General features: G+C 44.1%; 1 protein-coding gene across 1 annotated transcript; it reads right to left on the reverse strand.

Annotated features, from left to right (window-relative positions):
- Nucleotides 1-1,039: 1,039 nt before the first annotated feature.
- LOC129753014 (uncharacterized) lies at nt 1,040-2,154 on the reverse strand. Its single transcript, XM_055748808.1, has 3 exons — nt 2,036-2,154; nt 1,657-1,867; nt 1,040-1,396 (listed from the first exon to the last, which is right to left on the reverse strand). The coding sequence occupies exons 1-3, from the start codon at nt 2,152-2,154 to the stop codon at nt 1,040-1,042; spliced, it is 687 nt and encodes a 228-aa protein (XP_055604783.1).
- Nucleotides 2,155-12,908: the final 10,754 nt, after the last annotated feature.

A 12,908-nucleotide genomic window follows, 5' to 3' on the forward strand; every position in this document is an offset into this window, starting at 1 on the left:
TGCAAGAGACCAATGACCTCTCCTCTAACGACTCGAGATCTTGGCTCCGCCTGGTTTGGCTCGAAGCACTCTCCTCTTCACCCGTCATTGTCATTGACGTCCTCGCAGTGTTTCCTGAATCGTGCCTTTTTACTCGTCTTGATTGCCCTGCAGAGGGCAGACCTCGCGATTGCGTAGGGCACTCTTCGATCCACTCTCGCTGATGGGGACCTCGCTCTTTGCATACGTCGCCTAGCTCGTAGGCAGCTAGTACGAAGGTTCGCGATTTTCGTCGTCCACCAATAGACGGGTTGCCGAGTGTCCTTCCGCTTGGTCCTCCTTGTCATCGCAGCATCACATGCGCGTGCGAGTACCCTCGTCAGGTTTTCCGCAGACACGTTTTCCAAGTATCACTTCCAATTTAACACTTTGACAAAGACGTTCCAGTCAAATTGTGTTGTCTTCCAGAGGCTTGCTCCTTTTGTCGTATCTTTTCTACCTGCCCGCGTACTTGTGCCCACTTGATACCGGATCGCAAAGTGATCGCTATCGGTGAGCGCATCGCCTACCATACAGTCGCTCGTCCAGCCCGGAGTACTGAAAGTGACGTCGATGATGGACTCGCTCCCATTCCTGTGATAGGTCCTTGTATCGCCTACATTCCCCAGGTCTACGTTCAACCTAGCCAGGGCTTCCAGTAGAAGCTGTCCTCTGGGGTTTGTAAGGTGACTACCCCATTCTAACGCGCCCACGCGTTGAAGTCCCCGCCTACGACAACGGGACTCCTGCCCGTAAGACCTTGGACGATTTTGTCCATCATGACGCCGAACCTCTCCAGAGATCACGAAGCCTTCCTCACCAGCAGACACCACCTCTTGTATGGGGTATCTTCCTGTAACCCACGCGGCCAGTTTGGCTTTATCGGTTACCCAATTACTGCCATCCGAGGTCGTGCGATACGGGTCTACCACTAACGCCACATCCAGCTTTTCCTCAAACGCCATCTGCCGCAACAACTGATGTGCTGAGTGGCAGTGGTTGGGGTTGAGCTGGACTGCTTCTATCCCCGCGAAGATGCAGCCGACGCCTTTTGAAGGGCGGGGCTCTTAGGGTTGCCAACCCTGTGTCCTCCACCGCAGTGGAGACACTTTGCGTCCTTGGTGCAACTAGCCGCCTGATGGCCGGTTACACCGCACCGCCAACACAAGCCACTCCTATCAGTGCCCTTGCAGGCGAATGATTTGTGGCCATACTCCACACAACGGAAACACCTTTCCGGTTGCTGGGGGATGGCTATCTGGCAGATAGACCAGCCCACCTTTAGCCACCCACACTTGAATGCTGAGTAACCCGTCGCTAGTCGTGCTACTAGCGACGGGCTACTCAACAGATATCGTCCAGCTAAGAGCTTCAGAGGCTGTAGAAGCGGTAGAGAGCTGGATGCACTCCAAAAGTTTGCAGTTGGCTCACCACAAAACCGAGATGGTCCTGATATCAAACATAATTTCACCGCAAACAGGCAGGATTACAGTTGGATCATGCACTATCGAATCAAAGCGTGAGCTTAAATATTTGGTTGTGATGATTGACGAACGGCTAGGCAAGCCTAAGCCCAAACCCAACCGGGGAAGGGGCAAGGGGGAGGCGTTGGTGGTGAATGCACCAGAAGGAACCTACACCGATGTCCTCCGCCAGATGAGGACAAGCGATAGGCTGGTGGGCCTTGGAGGGGATGTCAGGAGAATCCGCTTTGGCCTTCGTGGCCTTTTTCCTTTTGCGCTCAACCGTCTGCCACCCGGTTGGCGCTTCAGGAACTTGGCCTTTACCTGCATCGTCTTTTACGCCCGGGTCCTGCACCGTAGGAGCCTTGAAAAAGCGTGCCCGGGTCCTGGACCGTAGGATCCCGGGCACGCTTTTTCAAGGGTCCTGGCCTTATTTTCCTGGAGACCCTCTTTTTCGCTTGCCGGAAAACTCCTCTTTGCCATCCGTCTGCACGCAGACGCTGACCTTCTTCGGTCGAATTGTATCCGCCCGCAGAGGGCGCCCACATCCTCACGTGCCTTCTTCCGGCACTCCGGTGCAGTGAGCAGGCTCACCACCGCTCTGTTTACCTTGACTAACATCGCCTTCCACGTGCTTTCTAACACAATCCACAAGGTCCTGCATTCCCGCCATTGTCGTCGCTAGCTCCGCAGGAGTCTCAGGGTCCTGAAGCTTTGGTGAACTTAGGAGTTCCTCGACTGTCTGCTGAACTTGAGCGAAGGGGTCTCCGCTCTCACCGCTGTCTACAGGTGTCCTCACTGGCTCGGCGAGTTGCCTGACCGGCAAGCGCCTTAGCCCGCTCCTGGCGAACGGGTTAGGACGATCGTCCTTCTCCGCCTCATTTGTTTATTAGAATTCATATTTGATCCCACGAGTCACGAGGTAAATATACGGTCCACTGCACCAGTGACCTGCTTAGCACAGCAAGGACTGGAATACTGTGGGGTGTGTCCTGGTTCCCCACAGGCTACCATTTGGGACTGGCGTGACTGAACGACCCGCCAGCCTCCCAAGTACGTCGGCATGGTTCAGCGTTACACCTTCACCTAATGGAGTCTGGATGGCGAAGGTGTAATTCTCTCGGCCGTACATCTGCAATAATGCAGACACGTTTCCACTCTGCACCACGGGGAGGTGGAACTATTTCGCAAAGCTAAGGACCTAAGTGTTTTTTTTTAGTTGATCACCCAGGTGGTAAATCCTTTTTAGGACCTAAGTGTTTTTTTTATTAGTTGTTAACCCAGGTGGTAAATCCAATTTACGGATTGCATTCCAAGGCGCGGCGAACCACCGCGTCCCCCCAGTTTGCTACTCTGGGTCCATGGGTGCAATTGGCCGACTCATGATACAATGCTAAGGAACACTGTACCCCCTACGCCATAAAGTCCACCTGGGGCCACTGACCTTTGTTCCCACCTCGAACTGTTTGACACACTTTGCTTCAATAGTGGGAGGTCAATTCGCGCTAGTGCGCTCCAAGGCAATACTCGTTTCCGAATCCTCTATCAGCAATACCTCATTCTAACACAACTCGATGCACAATCCCTCCTCTGACGAGTTAGGACCCGACATCTCATCGTGTGAATGAGGTCCCCACACAGCGCAACTACTAGCTTTGTGAATCCAGTCCAAGATCCAGAAGCACAAAGCGAGTTGTCGACGACACTTTCTCTGTTCAAACACGCGGGTAGGAGGGGTAAGCCCCCTAAGCCACGTGTAGGACTCAGACTCCTCCGAACTCTCAAGTAGTGTTGACTTAAGTCACCACTCAGCGCAACTACTCGATCTTCAAGTCGGGCGCATGACCACCCGAAGCGCAGATCGAGCTATAGACCGCCCTCATCAGGTCACACTCGCGGTTCAGGCGCATCAATTCCCGAAACGCGTGTCGAACCCTGACACCTCCGGCAGAATGTGCCTCTCAGACACTGACGTGATAACACGTCCCAAGTGATCGGCCCACCATTGGCCACCACTTTGGGCATCTACTCGTTTTGCGAGTCGGGTCTATACCCACCGAGGCGCAAAACGAGTTGGCGATCGCTCTCCCTCCGGTCACGTCCGCATATCAGGGCCATGACCCTCAGTGCGTTGAATGTATGGGATACCGGGACAAAAATCAAAACTGATGGTTTTTGGCACTTTTACTCATACATGTCATATAGAAAGTTTTTGGAAATGATGTGAGCTATTATTGGTATGAATGGCGTATGTTAAAACAATATTCACAAAAGTGACTCATATACATAAAAGCATAAAAAATCGTAAAAAGTGATTTTACCTTCTGAACAATAACTCAATCAGATCAAAATAGAAATTTATTTCGAAAACATTGTTTTTCGTGATCGCAAAAGTAGCTTATACGCCATTTTTATCTAAAATATCATGAAAAACACGTGTTTAATGACGATTTTTGCGCAAATTTAGATATTTCTTCCAATGCAGTATTTTTGCCCTCCTTTTCCAATATCTGAGGTGAAAGAAAACTGAATAATCAACCTTTTTGCTTGGAACGGCCAGTCTGTACCACCCTTTAAAACAAGACTAGTGAAAAATCGTGATTTTCAACAGTCAAAACATCATCTAGAAAAACGTAAATATCTGTAAAACGGGCAATTTTGGGCAGCTGAAACCACTTTGAGCTTTTAAAGGATACTATAAACGATAACTGGAGAAAAAATCAGAGAGGTATTTTGATATATATTTTTGTAATGTCCAATTGAAATTTGAATGTCCATTTTCTTGAGATATAAAGTACGCTTATCGATAACACCTTCATATTTGTATGTATGGAAATAAATCACAGAGATAACCCCTCAAATATCTTCTACTTAGTTGCTTCTTCAGTTTCAATTGCGGTTAACACATTAAAAGTCACCAACAGATTAGAGAAATATCAGTAAAATTGAGTATTTTTTTCTGGAAAAATATTGTGCACGTTTTGCGTTGAAACTATCTGACAATATAAGCCTAATACAGGCATATAAGTGCTCCCAGGTGATTACTTATACACATGCAGCACACTTCAAACATATATGAAAGCACCGCCTACTTGATTTGGTGAAATAAAAATTTCGAATTTTTGATTTTTGTCTATGGAACGCTGCACTGTGTGACCCCCCGAAAGCGTGTTGGACCACCACGCACACACCCAAGTACTGGTACCTAATTACCCGGGTGCACCACTTCTTCCGCGCGGGTTTGGCAGACCCGTCGACAGCCTCTAGTGCAGGCATGTCAAACAGGGGGTTCGCGGGCCGCATGCGGCCCGCGGCCTTGGTCAATGCGGCCCGCGTAGTCCCGTCTTAAATTATCACAAAATTCCCTACTACACAGAATTACGCTGGCTTTCCTGCCACAAAATATTAAAAAATATTTTTTTTCGCCACGAGAGGAAATAATATAAGTTTATGAAATGAAAGATTTTTAATGCGGCCCGCACACTTAAAAGAGTTTGACATGCCTGCTCTAGTGGGTATGGTGTACTTCTCTTGGCCGTACATCTGTAATACACCGGACTTGCAGACACGTTTCCACTCTGCACCACGGGGAGGTGGAACTACGTCGCAGAGCTAGGACCTAAGTGTGCAACTAGATGTATGTATGTATGTTTATATGAGAACCCACCAGTGGCTGATAGGTCTACTGACCCGAGTTGGTACGAGAAGTCTCGTCGCACGTTCAAATATTGTCCATGCTTAACTCACCAACAGCGTTGCCAGATGGCAAACCGCTCAAGTCCGTAGGTTTGAAGAAAAACGAAAACTTTTCTAATTTTGGCGAAATGAAACTGGATCACTTTTTTTTTTGGTCCACATGTAGAATTTTCGATTATCCACAAAATCTCTGTTATTTTACGATAAACCGTAAAAAATTCGTAGGAAATGCTGAAAATTCGTAGATATTGGGCATCGATCCGTAGCTCCGTAAAAATGCTTAAAATCTGTAGATCTACGAAGAAATCCGTAGATCTGGCAACGCTGCTCACCAACAATATTTGCAGTGCCAAGGAGTCCGTTACCACTGGTTTGGAATTAGCTTTGACTCGCCAAACTCTCTTCCAACTGTTTGAAACAAATTTTGAATTATGAAATGAAATGATTTTATGGGCTATATCGATGAAATTTTTATATTCTTTGAGCAAGAATATTTAAGAATTGAAAGATTATAGACGGATAGAAGATTAGAATAAGGTGAAAGATGTTAAAAAATGAGAGGAAGGGTCATTTTAATTTGAAATACTTTTCATCACATTTAATCGTTTTGTTCCTCACAGGCCTTCTACCTTGCAGTGGTAAGTACAGATACAATTGTAGCTACCACCACACAATAGTAGGCCTAGCGTGGTTCGCCCCACAAGATGAAAACTTGCAGTGCGAACGAACAAACAGATTAAATGTGATCGCTCAGAAAAGCTCCAAATACAACCGAGACACATTTATCGATAGATGCCCAAGCAACCAAAAGTCTCATATCTACTTAAACTCGCTCCTCCAAAGTTCGACTTTCGCTGAACAAAGGTTTCAAAGGGAATTCGTACCGAATTTTCTCGAATGTGAGCATGAAAGTTACAAAAGGTTCCTCAAATACCCTTCTATGGACTTGAAGTTCTAAAAAGTTCCTCAAATAGCTTTTTTTGTGACATGTCAATCGCATCCACACAGTATAAAAGTTACAAATTAGGTCTCAAATAGCCTTCTGTGGACTTCAAGTTCCAAGAAGTTCTTTAATTACCCTATTTTGTGACATGTCAATCGCATCCACATAGTATAAAAGTTACAAATTAGGTCTCAAATAGCCTTCAATGAACTTCAAGTTTCAAGAAGTTCCTCAAATAGCCTTCTGTGAACTTCAAGTTACAAGAAGTTCCTCAAATAGCCTTTTCTGTGACATGTCAATCGGATCATTCAGAATAAAAGTTACAAATTGGGTCTCCAAAAGCCTTCTATGGACTCGAAGTTCCAAAAAGTTCCTCAAACTGCCTTTTTTGAGACATGTCCGCTTTCATGAATATTTAATGTGAACGAACATCACAAAAGGGCATATAATAAATAAATCATTTTTTGGAGCTTGGAAATTGTAGAAATGAATAATTTAAATTGAAACTTCAACTCAGAACAACTTAAAGCTAACTCGCAAATGATTGTTTTTGAAAAGAGTAAATACCTTGACTTTATAAAACTTCGTCCAACTGTATTTACTTACCACGAATTTATCACACATTGAAAATCACTTAAGCAATTCATTAATTAAATATCAAGATAAAATCTAGAATTTGTATAATTTTATGTTTAACAGTTATAAACATGGAATTTAATTTTTTAAAAACTGATATTATTTTAACGGATGATTGATTTATACGCCGTTTCGTAATGTTTCTTAGTAATAATCAGCATACGTCTTTGCTGCTGGCCGCTGGCTGCCCTTGCGGGTATTCAAGGAAGCTTATAACCACTTCGAATTTTAGCTGCTGGTAAGGCAACATCTAGGCGTGGCGTCGTGGCAGCTTATTCGGCTATCATCTCGGTGGATCGGGTTCAAATCTAGTACCAGGATAAATTTTTCCATTAGGTTGTTTGATTGCTTGAGTAAGCGAATCAAATAATTGTGCAGCAGAACTGGTGTGCGTGCTGGTATGTATCGAACAAAGTTAAAAATAAAGCAATTAAGTATTGAGGGAGGTGATGGGAGAAATAAAGATGGATGTCGAGAAATCGGCAGCACCACAACACCACCACATGGGCTGGTGGTGACCAAAGGAGAAAAAAATTGTTTTTTGGTTTTCGCTGATTAATCGTTTACTTGTGGGCTGAATAGAAGGTCGTTCAAATCTGTAATGGAACTTCAAAGTTTCAATAAGAACTTAAATTTTAAGCTGAATAAAAGGAACTTCAGCACATCAATTATGCTGATTAAGCTGTGTTCGATCTTTTTAACGAGACTTTTGGTCGCTTGGGTGGGGTTCTCTGTATTATATCATAACGTGCGGCCTATCCGGGTTTGGGACTATTCGCGCTACGGTCGATCGTCCGTAATTTGAAAAGTGTTTTCGTATTAAAATTACCCTTCCGCTCATTTTTCAACATCTTTCACCTTATTCTAATCTTTTATCCGTCTATAATCATCCAATTCTTAAATATTCTTCCTCAAAGAAAATAAAAATTTCACCGTTATAGCCGATAAAATAATTTCGTAAAATAAATTTACGGTCAATAACTCTTCATTTCAAGAATTATAAAAAGGAACCTAGTATCCTTCTCATGATTCCATATTTGCCGACTCTTGCTGGCTTGAACCCACAATCCATTGTATACCAGTCTTTCATTTGTTTGATGACCTATCTGACTCCCACCAATCCCCTTAAATAGAGTTAAGCTATTTTACATTTCATTCACCCAAAATTCAGCCTCTTTACTAATTGCTTGTAATCAATTACATAGCATCATTGGCATAAGAAATTAACGCGACCGGTGATGATCCGATTTGCATCCGCCGGCATTATCCTCCCAGCGTAACCACATCAGCTTAGTTAACACGTTGACGGAGAGTAGAAACAAGTGAAATTCGAAAATTGACACTATATGTTTTTGTAATTTTTATAATATTAGAAGTATAGTGTGGGAGGAGGGTACACCTACCCTACTAATTTTTTTTTCGAAAACATGACACTAGGCTTCTACTTGTACGCTGGTAAATGCACATTTGTGCTGCTACAGCCGCAGTGTCTAAAAACGACAGTTTCGTATTGGACGGCTATTGCCGTCATGTCACATAGTGAACTTGAACTTGACGGCTACAGACGCAACTGTCCGTCAACGTGTTAAGTTCTCTTGGAAAGATCCATCCACATGCGTGTGCGGCATATCATTGAGGCGTACAATTCCAAGGTATACCCGACTAGCATTTCACTAATGCTCAAACCACCACCCTTCATCATACTATGTGTGTCAGGTTATTTAACGAACGGGATCCGATCTCATGACCGTTAGCTTAGAAGACAAGCATGCTATCCTCTAAGCCACGATCTGCTGGCCTGAACGCGGGGTGGACACTGGAGGGTTAAATATCAAAAATTTACCACTGATTCGTTGTTCATCAAAACATCCAATCCATCTTTCCATGATAGTGTACCATTCAAAATGTACTGAGCACAGATGATACTTGAATTATGTTTCCGGTATAAATTTTCAAGGAACTGAGTTTATAAAAACCAATATCAGCGAACAGTTAGTCTTGGCAGTCTAATTTTAAAGCGAAAAACACCGTGCTGCACTTTAATGCCGTGTCATGTGCGATTATTAACGATGAGCAGAGCAGAGCAGTTTATTATGAAAACACGACTTTATGCTTCAGCTATTGATTATTCCATTACATTGGTTCATAAAATGCAATTATTCATGCAGGCGTAAAATCCGAACGACAGCAAGGTGTGCGCTAAGCGGATTTTGATCGTCGCTGAAGCTCCTAAATACCCTCAATGTGGTAGGGAAGTAGAAAGGGAAAATAAATATTGATGATGGCATTGGACTTACCAGCCATCGAACAACAACAGCAAAGGCTCAAAAGGACTTTCCGCAGCTGCAGAAGCTGAAGCCATCCAGTAGGACACAGGCCAAGCCCAGCCATAAACCATAAAGATAAGCGCCAATCGAGGGCGGCATCATAAGTTTGGAGCATAAATTTGCCCATCTCTGCGTGGACGCTTTTCCCCATTACGTTGCATATTATCCTACCACACCACATTCACATTTTGTAATTCATCTTGTTCGAGGGGGGCTCTTCAGTTGGGTTTAGATGAATGAATGTTGGGGAAGCTGCCGGGCTCTCGATTTATTAAAGGGCAATTTAGCGCATAGGATTTTGATGCATGGGTTGCAATTAATTGAGGGCATTATTCATGCAACAGCGGCCTGGCAATCTGTCTGGCTCTATGGAGATGTTATTAGTCATTCCTAAATAACCTGTCGAGTTTAGCGGAGGGGACTCGCTGACAGTTTCGATTTCCAGTGCAATTGAGCCGTCAGTTTCCGGCAAAAGGGGTAATTGTTTCCCGATTATTTGTGTGCTGCTACATGCTAATGAATATTGACACGGTTTGAAACATTTTAATATAATTTGATATGAGAAGAATTTGACAGCAAACATTCTGCATGTTCATTCGTCCAATATCTGAAAGGGTACGCCTAAGCGCTTTACAGCCATTAAAGTTGTCTTAAATCGTGCGTTTCACTTTTCGGGTTTTTCGGCTGCTCCGGGACGATGCAATGATGTACCAAAAAGTGAAAGCCAGTATCGTATAGTTTTATGACATGATTCTAGCCATTACTTTGGCAAGGCCCCAAACCAGCCAGGCAGCGCTTTGGTTATTCGGCTTAATTACGGAAAGCTTTTAAATCAGCGTCGTTCTGACGAGAGCGTGTCGCAGAGAAGCATCAGAAGTAGCACCCAACCGAAGAAAGACAAGTTTTTGCACGTCTTCTTGGCGTGATAATGGTCCGTGAAGTTGAAGATGTCACCTCCTAGCCTTGCGAAAGAAGCTGGTACGGGAAACGTCTGCGGAAAATTATCATATTATAAACCGGGAGGAAGGGAACGCGCGTCTTCCGAAAGGGTAAAATCATCAACATTAGAAGCTGTCCTTTGGAAGAACAAATTTTCGGCATTGGCATCGCCCTACCCCAGTCCTTTTGAGACAACACCGTTGATGAAGTCATTGGGTCTGTCTACACAGAAAACACTAAGGAATCACCCTCAGCAGCAACAGTGTAAAGAAAGCCATTCCACCTAGGACAAATGACCGATTCGGAAAGGTGTGAGAGACTCATCAAAATTTTATCGCCTGTGAAAGGGTAATCACAAAGTTTAAAATTTTAAAGCAGCTGTACACACAACACCTGATGATGCCGGTTGTCAAATATTATCAAATTGTTTATCAAGTGAAAAAATGAAGTGGACGGTGAAGTTGTTTTTTTTATACAATCTACAGCCAATAAACAATCAGCTTGTAAGTAAACCCGAGCTTGTGATGTGCATTTAAACCATTTCTGCATAAATTATGAATCCGCTGAGAAAGGATTTTTTGTCGATGGGAATAACTCAATCCACCTCTAACTCTAACAAAATAAATGTATGCCTGATAAACGAAACTTGTTATTCAATAATTCAAAATGTTCAAATTTAGTTATAGATAAAATGAATTTTTGAGTTTTACAATATTTTTTGAAGCCCTTGGAGTAGTATAAGTGCATAAAAAGGGCCTCAATTGAATTTTTTTTAAATATTTATGTTTTAGTGAAGAAATATTATCATTAGTATTTCCGGTGTTGCGTTTCTGTGGTACACGACATATCGGTCATACGTCGAAGGTATCGCAGAATACGCTTCAGGCTTTGTCAGTGGTGATCAGCCAGACTTGCCTGGTACTAGCATAGTGCGCTAACCGCTGCACAAATATCTGGTTTCGATGATATCGCCAGATACTGCGAACAACCGATAAATTCCCATGCCGCGTACTTCTCCAGGGCTGCCATCTATTTTTCGATAGCTGTCTTACAGAAGACCCATTCGTACGAGAAACAGAAGGAAACCTGAGTTTAGCTAATCGCTTCCCAAATCTCGCTCTCATACAGGGCTGCTTGATAAAGGGTGTTCACGATGAAATTGCCACACACAAAATTGATTCGCAAAATTCGAGTTTTCATCCGAATGTCATTAAATTTTCAGGGATTGAAAAATAACTATTAAACTTCATTTTATAATGTTACTCGTATTTTATTTATAGTCCATACGCAATTGCCCGTACGTTGGCCTTAACTCCGGCCATAAGATTCTGCCCAACCTGTAGATCAACCGTTTTTTGCATGTAAACCCATACTTTCTTCAGTTCCTCGACTGTCTTTGCTACCGTAGGTCGTTTAAGAAGGTGCTGCCCAGTACTTCTCGATGGGGCGGAGCTCCGGAGTGTTGGGAGGGTTGAAAATTTTCGGCACGAAATTGACCTTATTGTCCGCATACCACTTCAGCACGTCCTTGGAGTAGTGGCATGAGGCCAAATCCGGCCAGAAGATTGTTGGAACGTTGTGAGTCCTTAGGGGAGGAAGCAGCCGCTTCTGGAGGCACTCTTTCGTGTACACCTGTCCGTTTATCGTGTCCTGGGTCATCTTCTGAGTGCGGACATGCTCCGGAACGCTGAACTTATTCTTTGCTGTGAAAAACAGGTTGCCGGGATCTTTTTGAAGTCGACAACTTCCTGACACAGGTTTTGGCGGACTTGTTCTGCTTCTTGTCACGATGAGCGGCTTTTTGTACCTTGAACGTTCGATGCCCAGCTTGAGTTTTGGCCTTCTGGACATAACTTCGGCTTAGGTGCAGTTTCTTAGCCACATCCCGAACGGAGGCGTTCGGGTTTCGGTTGAAGGCTCCAACTACGCGGTTTGTCTTCACTTCAGGGCTTCCGATAGGGTAGTCAATCGTTCCCCGAACCGCTTAATCACTCGCGACACCGTGAAATTCGCGATTTCCAAAGTTTAAGCGATGCGAGAGATCCTTGTTCTCGTGATGAATGTGCAAGATTTTATTACGCACGAGCTGTTTTTTCGACTCCATTTACGCGAGTTTTGATCACAGGACTTTAAAACTTACAGGATGTCAACAATGCACTATAAACTAAATCCACGCAAATTTTTATTAAATTTTACTCAACGGTTAAAAAGTTAGGGCAATTTCAAAGTGTGGCAATTTCATGGTGGACACTCTTTATCTCAGGAACGGTTAAATCTAGATACTCATTTCTCATATTTAGATTTTTGAACTACTACTGAAACTACTAAATACACTTATTTTCATAAACTGTACCATTTTGAAATCGTATAAGATGCTTCTTGAACATTTGAGTTTTGATTTTTAGGGTGACCAAGACCTACCTACCATAGGGTCCGGCGCCGATTGACCGACACATAGGGCTGAGATAAAAGATCTCCACTGCTGGCGATCCGGAGCCAGCGTCTTCACTTGCTGCCAGCCAAGGTTCTCGTCAACTGGGCGGATTTCAGCGGCTAGACTTCGCCACCACGAGCTTTGGGCCTGCCTCTTCTTCGATGCCCTTCTGGATTCCAGTCAAGCGCCTCTCTGCAAATCTCGTTTTCATCTCTTCGCAGCGTGTGCCCAATCCATCTCCACTTACGTTCCCGAATCTCGATTTCTAGCGCCTTTTTATGACACCGGCGATGAAGTTCAACGTTTGAGATCCAGTTGGAAGGCCACCAAGCGCGGATGATGTTCCGCAGGCAGCGATTCACAAAACCTTACAGTTTTCACGTCGTCACCGCATATGTGCACCAAGTTTCACACCCGTACAGCAATACGGATTTGACGTTTGAGGGTGACCA

Source organism: Uranotaenia lowii, chromosome 3 (genome assembly GCF_029784155.1).
Source record: "Uranotaenia lowii strain MFRU-FL chromosome 3, ASM2978415v1, whole genome shotgun sequence".
Classification (NCBI taxonomy): domain Eukaryota; kingdom Metazoa; phylum Arthropoda; class Insecta; order Diptera; family Culicidae; genus Uranotaenia; species Uranotaenia lowii.

Coding starts and splice junctions, on each gene's coding strand:
- LOC129753014 (XM_055748808.1), bottom strand. CDS start 2,154: ATGGCGGGAATGCAGGACCTTGTGGATTGTGTTAGAAAGCACGTGGAA. Junction 1,868..2,035: donor GGAGTGCCGGAAGAAGGCAC/GTGAGGATGTGG, acceptor CCTACGGTCCAG/GACCCGGGCACGCTTTTTCA. Junction 1,397..1,656: donor ATCTGGCGGAGGACATCGGT/GTAGGTTCCTTC, acceptor CCGCTTCTACAG/CCTCTGAAGCTCTTAGCTGG.